The 16681-nt window shown below is 30.2% G+C and overlaps 1 protein-coding gene across 1 annotated transcript in view; it reads right to left on the bottom strand.

The window, feature by feature from the left end:
• The window catches only part of LOC142322288 (protein DOP1 homolog), a 236467-nt gene that overhangs the window by 154041 nt on the left and 65745 nt on the right, over positions 1–16681 (bottom strand). The window contains exons 11-12 of the mRNA XM_075361200.1: positions 15937–16675; positions 6340–6599 (exon numbers count right to left, since the gene is read on the bottom strand). Coding sequence (XP_075217315.1) covers positions 6340–6599; positions 15937–16675 — 999 coding nt within the window. The remainder of the gene's footprint in view (positions 1–6339; positions 6600–15936; positions 16676–16681) is intronic.

Here is a 16681-nt window from a genome sequence, read left to right as displayed (position 1 = left end):
AAAACCTGAAAAATTTGGTAAATCAGGACGACCACATTCACTATGTATACCGAATTCAAGGAGGGTATGTTAGATGAAATATCTAACCATACTGATAAACAAACTAGAGAGCTGGCCTTTAGAGAGCTAGAACTAGAGAGTTCAACATTAGTTTGAAAGGTTTTGCATAAGCAGCAACTCCATGCCTATCACTATCATATGCCTATCAGAGAGTACAAGCTATTTTATTTCAAGATTAGGCTCACCATATTCAGCTACACCAATGGCTTATTTGAAATGTGCTAATCTGAATTTTTTGAATGATATTTTCTTTACCAATGAAGTCAAATTTACAAGATGAGCCATTCTTAACACCAACAACAGACACATGTTGTCAATTAAAAACTCTCATGCCATTTTAAAGAACTGTAACAAATATTAGTTTTCTGTAAATATATGGGCTGGTATTCTGGGTGACCACTTGTACTTGTCTATTTCCTACCTGAAATACCAAATGTTCAAATATATTTACATTTGTTGAAAAGTGATTTCCACCTTTATTCGAAGATTTGCCACTAAACACACGCAACAATATGTGATTATACTGGATGGGGCTTTGGCTCATTACAGATTACAAGTTTGAGATACCTTAATAAAACAAACAGATGGGTTGGTCGAGGAGGCCCAGAAGCATGGCCTACAATGTCTCCTAATCTCAATCCTATTGACTTTTTCTATGAGGCTATTTAAAGAGACCTACATGGGATGTAGACACCTCTGTGGATACCATTGAAGAATTGCACACAAGAATCTAATTGGGATTGATTTGTCAAATAACAGGCACCTTTGAAAGAAAATCAATGGCAATCAACAAAAATCAATAAAAGACACATTTGATGCATGTATTTTGAATGTAGGCCGCCTGCTGTTTTGAACAACTATTGTAGTTTCTTTTATCAATGTTTTATTTTCTGATATGATAGATTATTGTTGATAAAACAAGTTTTAATTTAAAAAAAAAACTGTTTAATAATCAGTGTCTGTTCATTAAATGAAAAACATGTAATAAAAGTTATTTTTCAATATTAATATTATTTATTATTATAATATTTTCATGATTTCAATATTTCATTATTTTTATAATACTTTCTACATTATTAAATTATTATAATTTATTACATGATAACATTAGTAAAATTATTCCAATTAAGATCATGTTGAGTTATTTAATTTAATTCGCAAAGAAATGAAAACTGTGTTTTTTAATCCAATTACTCAGTTCAAGAATTTTTGCCATACCTTTGTTATTAAGGAATGGATCTGAATAAATAAGTTGTCATTTTCTTCATCGTGAAATGGTTAACATTTTTTTGTTGTAACATAACATTTAAATAAACCTATTAAAATAAATAAAATTATTAAATTAAAATATTAAAATAAAATATTTTATATACAATCATCCTTTTTCCAAAACTCTCCATAAATTCTGTAAATGGAACTTTTAAAGCTGCATGTGGCATCTAAATTAATGGATGAAAAAGTTTTAGTTAAAATCAACATTTCTTTTTTTTGAGGTTTAAACTCAAAACTTATTAAACAGTTCTTGCATTGGTCTTTCTTGTAACACTGCTTAAGAATATAATTCACAAGATATACCTCACAACAAGCTTATAATGTTTTGTAATCATCACCTTTGTCACTCTTTTTGTTTGTCACCAGCTTGAACAATGTATATATAAATGTTGGTATATTGTAAATATAATCGAAAGAATACATTGTTCTGGATATAAAACTTTACAAAAAAAAAAATATATATATATATAATGGATGCAATTCAACAACTGATAGGGATTCACTTGAAAAAATCTATATGTAAATTATGATGATATTGTAGGTGAAAAAGATTGCCACAAAAATATTTTATTTTAGACTCATTCACTTTTGAAAATTTATTGATGGAAATGCAAATGCCTATCACTGTCAGATAAGAATAATCTTCATTAACGGTCATTTAATATTGTACGTATAAAAATAATATAGGACATTCCATTGAACTATATTAATAAAACAATTGAATTCAAAGTTCCCTGGAGGAACAGTTTAATCCTTGGTTTAACTTTAAAAACTACTGCTGAAGAAAAACAAAAGGCAAAGGAAGAAAGGTGGAAAGCAGAAAAACAGAGAAGAAAAGAAGGAGACAGAAAACCAAAGAAAAAGCAAATGATTCAATTTTTGTTCTGTTTTAATATCATTTATTTTAGCATACTGTATATTTTACTGCCTTACAAAAAAATTTTATTTTTTTTTTTTATGAAAGTATCTATTTTTTTAGAATGTCCCTAAATTCTTAAATTCCAGACATTATGTGCAATTTTTCTGAATTTTATAATAGCATGTTTTCAATGTATAATGTACAAGAAAAGAACCTACAAAACAGATTGATTTACATAGTTACTGATACTTTCTGAGCTCATTTTACTAACAAAAATAATAAAAAAAATTCATATAAACATAGGTCCAGAACCACTCTGTTGGTGAATAATGGCTAGCAAAAGATTTTGGCCCAATTCCTGTGCAGAGAGTGCCATAAGCCGTACTGAAACTCTAGAAACCCAAATTAAGAGTTAAACTTGATGGTTTCTTATGGTTTTTGACCAGAAAAATTGAAAAGAAAACAGCTTCCAAAACCATATCTCCCGTAGTATTCATAATATCAGATGTAAAACAGAAAAATCTGTCATCTAAAAACACACTTTTTTATATTTGTAATATAAAACCTTAGTTAAATGGCTAATGAATGCGTAAAATTTATTATCAAGGTTTTTAAATAATTTAATTCTGAAAAAATTGATGCAAAATAGCCCAATAAAAACAAGTAGAAGTTCAAGAAATCTGATTTTATTATTGCACTTACCATATGAAAACTTTAAATGTTATCAACTACAGAAAATGAAGTTAACATACAATTGATACACTGTTAAAAAAATAAAAATGTAACTGATATTTAACAATGTTTACAGTAAATTTTCAAAAATCTCTCCTTCCAATTCAATACATTTGGCCATACACTTTCGGACTGCTAGCATTGCTCTCCATAATTCTGCACGACTTTCCTTAATTTGTACAGCAGCATCTGTAATACAAGCAACCAAGTCTCCATGCATATAAACTTTTCTCTTGCACACAATAATTTTCATCCAACTCCACATACAAAAATCTAATAGAGTAAGATCAGATGATCTTGGTGTCCAGGAATGACCTGCCGTGGCCAATCCAGCACTAGAAATTGCTCATTTAAGTATGCCAATATGGCATGTGAGAAGTAGGGAGGTACATATCATGCTGAAAGTATACCTGGCACTTAATGCTAATGGAACATATAATAGCAGAGTCAATTGTTCCTTAAGAAATTCCAAGTGAATGTTGGAATTTAGGTGCCCTGAGAGAATGAACGGTCTAATTAGCTCATCGTAAACTAGGCCACACACATTGATGCTAAATCAGTGTTGCAAATTACATTCTACTGTCACGTTGTCATGTGTGGATTGACTTCTGCCCAAATATGTTCACTGCGAAATATGTTACTGATGTGTCCCAAACAAACTGAGCCTTGTCAGGTAGATAAAATGAACATGTGCAATCGACAATTCATATTCAATCAGTTGCAATATTGGAAATAAAGAGAAGAATCTTTTTTTTGAAGATTTTGTACTTGTTGATTATGGTAAGGATACAGTTTGTTGTTATGACACATGTCCTCCACACCACAGACTGAGAAACTTCAAACTGCCAGAAAAGGTGTCTTGTACTAATACCCGGACTGCATCAAGTAGCCTCTATAATGGTTTCATCAATATCAGCATCATGAAGGGCAGAACAGTCACACTGAATACTAATGCTGGGAAGTGTAGCTGTTTTTCATAGCATATGGGATGTTTTATTAATTGTTTTAGGATTTCTAACTCTGATTAGGAAAATGTCTGATATTCTGCAGCAGCAGCAGCAGTTGCATTTCCATCAATCATCCCCAAGATAATACCATGTTCGTGTATTCCTCACCCATAAATAACAAAAGGCTTAACAACAGGTTTAATAACAAATGTGTGTGTGAATTGGTAATATACCAATTCACGCACGCACGAATTTAAGAAAGATACATAAATTTATTGTCTGAATAACATTAGTACTGGTTTTTTTATTTTACCTTTTTATTTTTATCTTCAATGCAATATTTTTCATATCATTGCAATTTGTAGGAAAGCAAACATGCTTTATACATTTAAAAACCCCTTGGTTTAATATTGTAAGTATTAGTAATAAAATAAAATTTCTTGAATTTTTAAGTGTTTTTTGTTGGGCTGTTTTACATCAATTTTCTCAAAATTAAATTTTCTACAAGTTTTGATAATAAATTTTACATATTTATTAGTCATTTAACAAAGTTTTTGTATTACAAACTTAAAAAAATGTGTTTTTAGAGTAACAGATATTTGTTTTACATTGGATATTATGGAAACCACTTCAGATATAGGTCTGAAACTTGTTTTACTCAATTAGCCAGGTCAAAAACCATAAGAAACCATCAACTTTACTCCCTTAATTTGAGTTCCTAGAGTAGGATTCCAGAAATCAGGATGAAAGTTTTCACTAGCTGTAAACTCACTAACAAAGCGTTTTCACAGCCATGTTTATAACTTTTTTTCATTATTTTCAGTAGTAGAATGAACTTAAAAAGCGCCGGTAAGACTATACGAATCACTCTGTATAATATAAAAACATACGTATATCTGAAATTTAAAACAAAAACCACAAAATAAAATACCAAGTTACTTGAAATATACTCAATAAAAAATAAACTCTACACACATGAATAAATTCTAACATATCATGAATATAAGACGTGGAATATTTGAATGACACGTCAACTGGAAAACATCTACTAACAGTGAAGCAACTACTGTCTATGTATACAGATGCATAAACAAATTAGCTACTGATTGAAAAGTAGGCAGTTGGACCCTAAATACAGGTTGACACTACTGAATGGACAACTACTGAAATTCAATAATAATTTAATTATAATAAACTTAAATTTAATTTTTTATATTTAATTTAATTCAATAATAATTAAAAATATGTATAATGTAATAAAAAAATATGTATAATAATTTTTATGGCAATAACAATGACACTACATTCTTCAACAGTACAAATGTAACAATATTGTATTCATTATATACCCATGGTTATGGGACGAGTTCTTTTTGGACAATTCTCTCATTACTCTTTCAAATCTCTATTAACTTTTCAGAAAACACTGAAACAACATTAATAAATGTGCTTATACAGACAAGGCCAGTCTCTTCAAATAAGAAGACCAATTAACAGAACCACTGCACATATTACTTTGACATTAAAAAAATGTTCTCTTAAATTTCAGTAAAAAATTCTGTTTATCCATTTTTTCTGGTTTCTACAAAAGAAACCAGGTGAAATGTTTGACACCATCCTACTACTGGATAACCACAGCACGTGTAAATAATTGGTTTCTAATTAATCACAAATCTTGCTAATTTCACATGAGAACAAGTATACCTTAGCAATGGCTATTGATGTACTTAATATCACTGTCAGTAACAGAGGAAGAATTTATACTACTATCAACCATTCTAGTTATCATATAATTTTACCACAAAAACAAACTTTACCCAACTGACAATTATACAATCATAATTATGTGGTTATAGAATATCACTATGTTAGTTATGTGATTTGCAATTTTTAATCAAAATTATAAATAACTGTAAAATTTTTAATGTAGAAAAATTAATCTTTACGGGAAGGTACTGAATTTAAGAACACAATGAATGTTCAACTTTTTTTTAATTTTAATTTTTAAAAATAATTAATTACCTTTTCTATAACTAATTTAAACCCCATTTAACTTACTGACTAATCAGCTGATTCAGTACAAAAAACACCTTGTTTTATTGAAAGATATTAATTTTGTTGTATTTAATCACAAAATTCAATCACGCTATTGTTCACTACAATAAAAATCCTACAATCATGTTAAACTATAAAGGCATAATAGTATCACGTAATATGCTGTCAGGTATAATTGTAAAGGCATTTGTATTTCTCCATACCTCCCAAAAGATTTAACAATGCCAATCTTTAATTTGTTTTGGGGGAAAATTATATAATAGATTTGAAAACTGTAATCAAAAGAATACAAACATTTGTTACATAAAGCACCATAAAAGTAAACAAAGTGGAGTTTTAAAATTAAGGAATATGTAAATATAAAAGCAAATAGCTTTAAAATATTTATTCTAATAACTTATCATTTATGATTACCTGAAACACATTGGTGTGATGTTCAATATAACGAAGATGAGCTGGAGTAAGTAATGGAAGAATTAAAACTGGTGTAACACCTTGGTGATCAACATTTGACTTCGCCACTAAAGACTGTGCAGTTCGACATAAAGTGACTAAGTCTAACAGTGTTGCTATTGCTATAAGTTGTAATGACACAGCACTACTTAACCAACATGCACAAACAATCAATACTCTTAACCATTCAGGTAAAATATCTATGCAACCATCTCCACTAACTGTAATCAAAACAAAAACACAGACTGCTCATTAAGAAAAGAAAAATTAAAAAACAGGAAAGACACAACAGACAAAAAAATAAATACCAAAAGACAAACAATATTAATAATTATTTATATATACATTATTTTCAAACAAAATCTTTTAAAAGCCAAAATCAGCCTAATTCAGTTAGCTTATTGAGCTCAAGTAAACAGACTGCGCTTCTAAGTGTTCAGGCAGCTGATTCACAAGCATCTCCTGTAAATCCTAATGCATATAAAGGAAACTATGTGACATTAATATTCACTAACTATGGGCTATTATATTTTATCAAAATTATAATTATATTTTAAATTTAAATATATTACATGTTAAATGATCAATAAATATTTCTTGCTGATTCACAAGCATCTCCTGTAAATCCTAATGCATATAAAGGAAACTATGTGACATTAATATTCACTAACTATGGGCTATTATATTTTATCAAAATTATAATTATATTTTAAATTTAAATATATTACATGTTAAATGATCAATAAATATTTCTTACCTTGTTCGGCACATCAAATAACCTAATGAGTATTTTATTTATTAAAACTGTTTATTGTTAAATAGATTCCTTGAATGCTTTAAGAGTTATGAAAATGTCAATTGTCCACTAATAGTAAAAGTTCACTAATATTTTAGATTAAATTTCTATGATAATAAAGAAATAATAAATTCAATTCAGTTTTCGTCATCCGATTGTGAGAAATCTGTAGTGCTATCAGTATTAAGAGATACAATGAGAGGCTCATTTTTGTTTTGTCATCAGTTACATGTTTTATACAGCTTTTCCTGCCGACCTGTTTTTTCAATGGCTTTTGAGAATACACTTTTAACATCTGATATTTTAAAAGTAGTATTTTCTGACACTAAGTAACTTTTGATTTGTCCCCACATTAACTCAATTGGGTTGAGTTCACAATGATAGGGAGGTAATCAAAGCACAGTTCTACACTGGATCTTGCTAACACATCAATTTTATTCACAATAAAATTGCTTACATGAAACCATTTCCAATAATTGGATCTTAAGTTCATCCTCTTCAAAAATCACTCACTCCTTTTGAACTAAGCCACATTTTGATATCATTCTTTTTCCAAGACACTACTGTAATTTTTTCCTTTTTACATGAATGATAAGGGGCATCGTCTAAGACAAAAACCGAATTATCTTGCAGAAGAGGTAACCTATCTCTAAACCATTTCTCAAATGTTCATCTTGTTATGATAGTCTCCTGTAGAGTTAAATTCAAAAATCCAGAGACTGTAATGATAGTGTCTGGATTTTAACCACTGCCGATATGCGTAATTACAAGACGCCTACCTTTACCCGATGGAGCCTTAATACTGGTTGATAAGCCACACAGAAAGGCACTTTTTATGAATTCACACTTTATCTTTTTAAATTTCGTTTGGCCTTTACTAACCAAGGTTCATCCATATAAATAATATATTCTACGGCCTTCTTGCCTAATTTTTTTTATTTCAGTGAGGTTATGTCTTTGCCATATAATGATATCATCTCTATCAATTAAAGCATTTTCCCAGTCCCGTTTTTCATATTTAAAATTCATACTTTTAAAAATTAATAAAAAGTTGTTCTTCGGAAATCTAGTATATCATTATTGTTATTTACAACTCGTAACACTTTGTCTATTGTAGGCAGTTCATTTTGAAAATAAAATTCATGTATTTTTCTACGAATTGAGTTTTTATCAAAATCATCAACTTTTTCTTCAATTGATCTGTGGGGTTTTGTTTCCTTAGGAAACTGTAATTCATTAGTAGATTAATATTCACAAATCACTTTGTATACTGAAGCAGCTCAACTTCCAGTTTTGCTAGCATTTTTATTAAATATACGAAATCAACTCCATTGGATAACTCTGTTAATTCACTTTTGGAAGCATTTAAAATGTATTCTTCCATACAACTTAAGGGTTTTTTGCGCTCAAAATATTGGTAAAACTGAAGTCATACAAACACAAATCTAGGAATACACTACAATCACATTCCAGTAAACTTAAAAAATTTGCAATATATTAACATTAAATAACATTAGAGTAAATAAATAAGTAACAGAAACGCAAAACTTCAACACAAGAATAAAAGCATGATCATATGAAAAAATCAAGGGTTTTAACAGAACTGAGAAAACGTAACATTATATAAATGTTTGATTATATAATTACTACAAGACTAATTATACGGTGACTATATGTAATGATTATAGTGTTGTATACAGATATGGCGGCGTTGTGAATCAGCAATGACACACGGGACATGAAGGATCAGCACTATTCTCACAGAATCAATAAAAGGAAAAAATACTAATTCAGATATGACATTTGTTAAGAAATGAAAAAACAACAAAATTCTGTAATGTGAAATGTAGAAATCAGGCGTTTCTGCCTTCATAAAGAATAGAATTCATTCTTAATGTTTGAACTTTTCCACATTTCCTCTTATTTACTGAGTGGCAAATGTGAAAATAAATGGTCGATATTCCTTGCATTTAAACCTTACCATTCTCATTACTCAGTAGTTTCTATGACTGCTATTAAACAACCTATCATGAAATATTAATGATCTTCTAATTTATATACACAGGATGTCTGAAAAGTTCCCAAACTAAATCAAATAAAACACAGAGTTAAAGATAAACAAATTTTAAAAAATTTACTTATATAAGCCCTTACATAGAACCCTTCTCTAGTTATACACTTGTTGTAGCGCCAATCAAACACTCTGAAGAAATCAATTTGTGGGATCGCCTTCAACTGCTCAATGCAAGCCCTTTGGATGGCTGGAATGTCGTCGAAAAAGCAGCCTTTCATCTTCAACTTGAAAGACTAGTTTCTGTCTTTCAAAAGACAAGAAAATAGTCTGCTGGAGCCAAGTCGGGTAGGATAAAATGGAGATTTGATTTGCGGTGTAATAACGTGTTGTTACCATATGAGTTGGGCCATTGTTGTGCAAGAGAGTCCAACTGCCCAGATCCCGGTACTCGAGGCAGATTCGACGAATGCAACGCATAAGGTGTTTGATTACTTTCAAATAGAATTTAGAATTCATGGTTTGACCAGTTGGGACAGTTTGATCAGTTGCATGTGCACTTTCGCAGTGTTTTTGTCATGAACAGCTGTTGACTTCCGCTTTGTTTGTCATCATTCAATGACTCTCTAAAAAAATCTTTAAACTGCTTCCACCATGTGTATTTTGTAGTACAAGATGCGGCTTCATCACCGAATGCTTGCTATATCATAGAATAAGTTTCAACAAAAGATTTTTGAAGTTGAACACAAAATTTTATTGCACTTCTCTGTTCCATGTCACGAGCTGACACAAGGTCACATAAACACAACATACACGGCTGAATACAATTCCAGACTGGAGTGATGAAATGTGATGACATTTTTTACACACACTCATCAGACATCATACTACATAGTTCCTTGGTTGTCCAAGATGTTCCTTGGTTGTAGTTTGCACGACTTGTACAGACTACACAACTTTGGTTCGGGAACTTTTCAGACATATGTGGTTGTTTTATTCTGCAATAGTTTTTAATTTATTGTACGACAATTTTTAAGTCTGGTATTATGGAAAGAACATTTTTCAATACACCATAAATAATAAGTTTTCATATATTTCATAAATTATTTTTTTTTTCATTCAAGCATGAGATCAGATTACATTCACTATTATATGACATTGGGGTTGGTCGAGTGAACACTGGGTTCACCTAATCAGACTAATAGTACTGTTTTAAAGTTCTCATGAATAGTTCTCATTAGTACACACGTACCTTCAGAGCAGAGATCAATGAAATAATTTTGGAGACAAACTGAATAATTAACATCCCTTCACAAAAATTTTAATCTCTTATACAATTGTTCTTAAATGATAAATCACTATATGACATCACTGTATAACTTTTATAATTTATATTTTAATAAAACAGCCTTCTTTTTCAACTTTAATATTTTTTTATATTGATAATAATCTGTAGTATGAGAGGTTTGTAAACTGATAACATTTTGTTATTCTGAATGTTATCTAATTGGTTCAAATTTTGAGCCCTTTATAATACATATTATAAATTAAATAAAATTAATATTTATATCATAAATTTATTTTTATACATAAAGTAAATAATTTATTACTTTAAATTACTGTAAGTAATTTATTAAGTATTAAATTTATAAGCTAATCTGTGATTTATAAAAAAATTAACTTGGCAAGCATTTTACAGATATTACAGTCTTGGAAAGATGAAGAAATTTACAAGGGCAACTCAATTCTATGATTTGCACATTAGCAATATTCATTTTCAATTGACAACTGCATTTCAACTGAGGGCAATTATCTGGCAATATACAGAACGTACAAAAAAAAAACAAGGTTTTAAAGTTAATTAATTTTAAAAAAATTTTTTTCTTGGATTTACAGCAATATATCCCAAATAAAATGAAAAAAATGCAGCACACATCCAACAAATAAATTTTGTCATAAACTTTAACCAGCATCGTTGGAATGATGGAAGTGACAGCTGCTTTAATCCTGTGTCTCAAACTGAGTAGATCAAAGGTAGTAGAGATACATACTCAAAATCCTTTTTAAAACCCAAAGGAAAAAATTGAGTATGATCAAGTGACCTTGGAGGCCATCGCAAAGAAGCTCTGTCAATAGGTCTATGCTAGCCAACCCAATGGCTGGGAAAGTCATTCAACAAATCCCATCCAAAATTATGCCAGTAGAGGGGTCCACAATCTTGTTGCCAAAAAAATTCTCTGCACCATGTTGCAGCCAAATATGTAGCTTATCCAAATAAGAAATGATATGCATATGTAAACATTTCCTTATAATATTCTCTACTGTCATCACCAGCATTTCTAGTGTGCTGCTAGCCTTCTTAACAGATCTTTTATGACTCGGCAAAAAAACACCATAACATGTTCAACAATCTTTTCAGACACTTTTCGTCATATCAGTCTTCCCTTCACAGACACCAGGTCATTACAAAGTGATTATGCTATCAACAAATCTTGTCACTTGCAAAATCACAAATAAACTTTCTATGAAACACACACTGAACTGTAATTACAGATTCACATTTAGCAAACTGCAAAACACAGAAGGCTTCCTGTTCAGGAGTTGCCATCTTTGTTGTGGCATTGTCAAGCAGAAAATTAGGGAATCAATCAACAACCATGAGCGCAACTAAAACTGTCCTTTTCACTCTTTCTTTTTAGTCTTAAATCAACCTCATCCAAGAGATATAACAAAATTAAAAACCCCAATATAACTGAGGGTTTAATTTGTTTACCTGGTACAACATTCTGTTTATTTTTATGGACCAACAATATTAAAAAGTGCACATCTGATTTACAGGTTTAAAAATCATGAAATAATACTTCATGTAATAATACTCTTTTTTTTTATTTTCTTTGCTACAAAGTGCTGTTGCACATATATATATATGTAACTATGCTACAAATAATAATTGTACTGTAGCTTAAGCATCCCTGCTGAAAACAATTATCAACATTAATTCATGTAAATGACTAACAAATAAATGAAAAAAGAATTAAAAAAAAAGACCAGCAAACACTGCAGTTACTACACAGACAGTCAAACAGAACAGCTACTGCCAATTGTTTAACAATTTGTTCCTTCCTATATATAAAGGGTAATTTGCTACAACTCAACTTGTTTAGTTCTCAAATCTCTTTCTTGGAATGAGAGATATTTGTTTCAGTTATCTTACTTTACTGTACGTAAGTTTATTTTTTTCACTACTTGAAAACTAAATAAAACAAGAAAGGTTCTTGTAATGATTAAAGTGGTTAGTAAACATTTTGAAAGTTAACCTCTCTGCTTTGGGAAATATAATTCAATTGGTGGGCTCAATGAAATTATATACAGTGAAACATCTCTAATTGGAATATAAGGGGAAAGCCTAGTCCACATTCAGGGAAATTTTGAATTATAGAATATTTTTTTGAATGAAATATCTGTTGCCGGCCTTCATGGCATGAGTGATAGCATTTTGGCCTTTCATCCGAAGGTCCCGGGTTCAAATCCTGGTCAGGCATGGCATTTTCACATGTTATAAATCTTCATCTCATCCTCTGAAGCAAATAACTAATGGTGATCCCGGAGGTAAAAAAAATGTAAAGAATGAAGTTTCTGTAAAACTACATAAATAATAACAAAAATATATTTTTATTGTGTACAGCACCTACAGCGAGTATAACTGAAGTTTTAAACTAACTGCAAATTTTTACTAGCATTTTTCACCTTTTAATTTGCACTATAAAATCTAACACAAACACATTTTTTATACTCATTATCACACATAAGTAGTGTATTAACAAATTTTTTTACATTAAAAAGGTCAAAAAAGAAGAATAAACATAAATACGATAGAAAAAATGAATAAAGCACAAAAAAACCACCTTCACTTAAATCTTTTAACTTCAATGCATAAAAAATCTTAATAGCAAGTATAATTACTGTATCTTGTAATTAATATAATGGCTGTCTTGAAGTTGATGGTCCTGATTCTTCCCATTTAAAGTCACAGGCGTAAAAAGATTTGAAATTTTACTCTGTTTTGCTAACCTATTGCATTCTTTTTAATAACTTCTTGACGCATCTCTTTGATAATATTTTTCAAATTTAGTTTCAGCATCACTAAAGTTAATACCGGCATCAAGATTTTTTGCACCTTGGAAAAGGTAGCCTTTGGAATATTATCTTCATTGCCATCTCCTTCCTTACCACTGCTGTCTTTTAATTCTTTTTTCTCATTTTATATATCACTAACGTCTCTTACATTCAATCTCTTACATCTCAACATCTTCAATGTCAGCAGCTTCAAAAAAAAATTTATAATTTTCATTTTCTAAACCTTGCAGTTGAATCTCTGGCTCTTTATTACATAAAATCTTTTTTCACACGTTACATAACAGATCTTATTCCAACTGTTTGCCCGGTAATATAGAACACTTTTAATATTGTACTATATTATTTTTTTTAAGAGTCTGTTCACTCATATTGTTCAGTTCTTCATCGCCATTAAAAAATACCATGAATTCATTCAATTTTTTACATCTGTAAAGATGCTTGCAGCTGAGGATCACTCGCTGATCCACTGGTTGGATGAGGGAAGTTGCACTGGGAGGCATATACAAATTTTTTATTTTTCCATCTTTACTAGTTAGAAAATTATAAGTGGAATGAGCTGGAGCATTGTATAATATCAGCACTCCTTTATAATCCTCTTCTTTAATTTTCAAGACCTCTAGTTGAAATTTTCAAACCTCTGGAACAATGTATTAAAAAACCAATCAGAGAAAATTTTCTAAGTAAACCATGCAGTTTTGTTTTCTTGGTAAATAACTGTATGATTGTCCATAACATTCTTAACTGCTCTTGGCTTATTAGACTTTCCAACAACAAATCTGATACTGAGATCCATCTGCATATGCACACAACAGAGTGGAAATTTTTTATTTTACCTTTCGACCTGGTGTGGAACTTTACATTCTAAAGACTTGTGTGTTCTGAGGAGTTGATCTCCTACTTGTTTCATCACTGTTATAAATTTGGGCATATAAATTTTTCATCTCCTGTTATTGTTTTGGGTTTTTCATGAAACAGTTCAATACTACTAACATTAGCACTTAAGTTTTTTCCAAATATTTTTCGGTCTAAATGGAATGCTTCTGTCAAAATTTAAAAAGCCATCCTGTACTAGCTTCAAAATCATTAATCTCTAGTTACTTTGCAAATTTTTCTGCCACTGCCTGTAACTCCACACCTCTAATTGGAAACCCAACGGAATGTTACTGCTTGAACCACTTGTAAAGAACATTGTCAACATTACTGAACTTTGCTGCAGTCTTTCATTATCTTTTAACAGCCCTAATATTACGTTTATTTTGTTTTAAATGAAATCGGAAATATTTTTCTACTTTTTTTTATGTCATATAAAGTACACTTAATTATATCAGATTTATTTAAAATAGTTTGCATAGAACTGGCGTCGATTTTAATTAAAATCTTCATTTTTTCTTCTGAAGTTAAAGTTTTATACTTTCCTCAAATTAAATGATAATATAAAATAAAGATTAAAAACTATTATAATCTAAAAAGGTTATTAAAAAAATGCTTATTAAAAAATATAAAAACCTAAAAAAGTTACTAAACAGAATACAGTAATACACTATGTACAAACAATTAAAAATGTTTCTTGTATACAACAAATGAATTTAGTACTGTAGAGTATTGTAAAACAACATTTACAAGATACACACCCAATAACAATACACTGCACAACCGAAATAAATTTGAACTAAACAATAATTGGTCTAAGCGAGATTGATGGCAAGCTGTGTTTAACATTCTAATCCCTCTTTTTTCTGTTTAGCCTCTGGAACCTCCATAAGGTTGTTTCAGAGGATGAGTGAGGATAATATGTATGAATGTAAATGAAGTGTAGTCTTGTACAGTCTCAGGTTGACCATTTCTAAGATGTGTGGTTAACTGAAACCCAACCACCAAAGAACACTGGTATCCACAATCTAGTATTCAAAGCCATATAAATATAACTCTGCCTTCACTAGGAATTGAACTTCAGAACTCGACTTCAAAATCAGCTGATTTGCGATGAGTTTAACCACTGGGCCAACCCGGTCGGTTTAACATTCCAATCCTTTTTCCTCTTTAGCCTCTGGGAATCACCATCAAGTATTACTTCAGAGGATGAATAAGGATGATATGTACGAGTGTAACTTAAGTGTAGTCTTGTATATCCAAGTTTAGTCAATAAAACTTGTGAAATACTCCCTAAAAATTATTTTTTTAAGAAGTTTGTATTATTGCAAATTCTGAATTAGATAAGACAGTATTAGAGACATTTTACTGTGTGTGTATCAGTATGCGCGAGTGAATGCATATGTGCACACGCATGCGCATGTGCTATAAGAGGCTGAATCTCATTAAAATACAGTACTAATCTAAACCTTGATTTATCATAAATCTTTCTTTTAATAATTTAATTAACTATGTTAATTTATGTTTGAAATCAAAAAATTAATTCAACTTGTAGTAAATTGCAAATGAAACCTCTCATACTTATAACTTCTCATACACCCCTAAAAAATTCAATTACAAAACCAGAAATGCATACAATTTTAGAAAAATAACTCAAAGAAATAAATTCAGTTAAACAGATACAGTGGTCTGTCAGTATATTTTGTTTTTTTTAAGTTTATATAAATTAACAGGTTATAATTACCAGCAGAATCTGCATCCAAAACTGAAGAAACAGAAGAAGGGGATTGGAAGAAAGTCTGTAAAGTAGATAATTCCACAAGTAATCTGGAAGCCACTTTCATTGCATCAGTCCATTCTGTACCAGCATTACCAATAGCTCGACGTATTGATATAGTGCTAGCTCCATCAGCAAGTTTCTTATCAATAGAAGTACCACCAACACTATCTTCTAATACAGCCCTTAATAAATTTTCTAATTGTTTAGCCTTTTCTTCAGAACTTACTTGTGAAGATTTTATTTTTAATGATTCTAATAATACTGATATACTTTTAGTTTCACCAACTTTTAATCGAGTTCCATAAACAAATTTAACATAAAACTTTTCATATTGTCTTAAGCATTGTTCAAGGACATTCTGTTCATCAGAACATTGTGACTTGTACTGTTCTTGTACAACTTCTTTTGTTTCATTTACAGATTCATCTTCCCCCGACTTACTATCAGAGTAAACTCCATATGTTATCAATGAATCTGAATTTGTACTGGTACTGTCTATATTCAAATCAGATTTGTTAACATCAATGGCAGAAGCAACTAATGAACTGTGAGATCTTTCAACAACATTAATATTAGAGGATTTAGTGGATTTTAATGTAGAAGCAGGTAATGATTCAGGTCCTAAACTCGGTTCACCAGACATATAACCAGTATCACCTGTGTTTGTTGTTAGCGAGTGATGAGCAACAACAGCAGGCTGTACCTGAAA

The sequence above is a fragment of the Lycorma delicatula genome, chromosome 3 (assembly GCF_047948215.1).
Source record: "Lycorma delicatula isolate Av1 chromosome 3, ASM4794821v1, whole genome shotgun sequence".
Taxonomy (NCBI): Eukaryota; Metazoa; Arthropoda; class Insecta; order Hemiptera; family Fulgoridae; genus Lycorma; species Lycorma delicatula.
The sequence above is the reverse complement of the archived record's forward strand: the minus strand, read 5'-3'. Positions and strand labels throughout refer to the sequence as shown.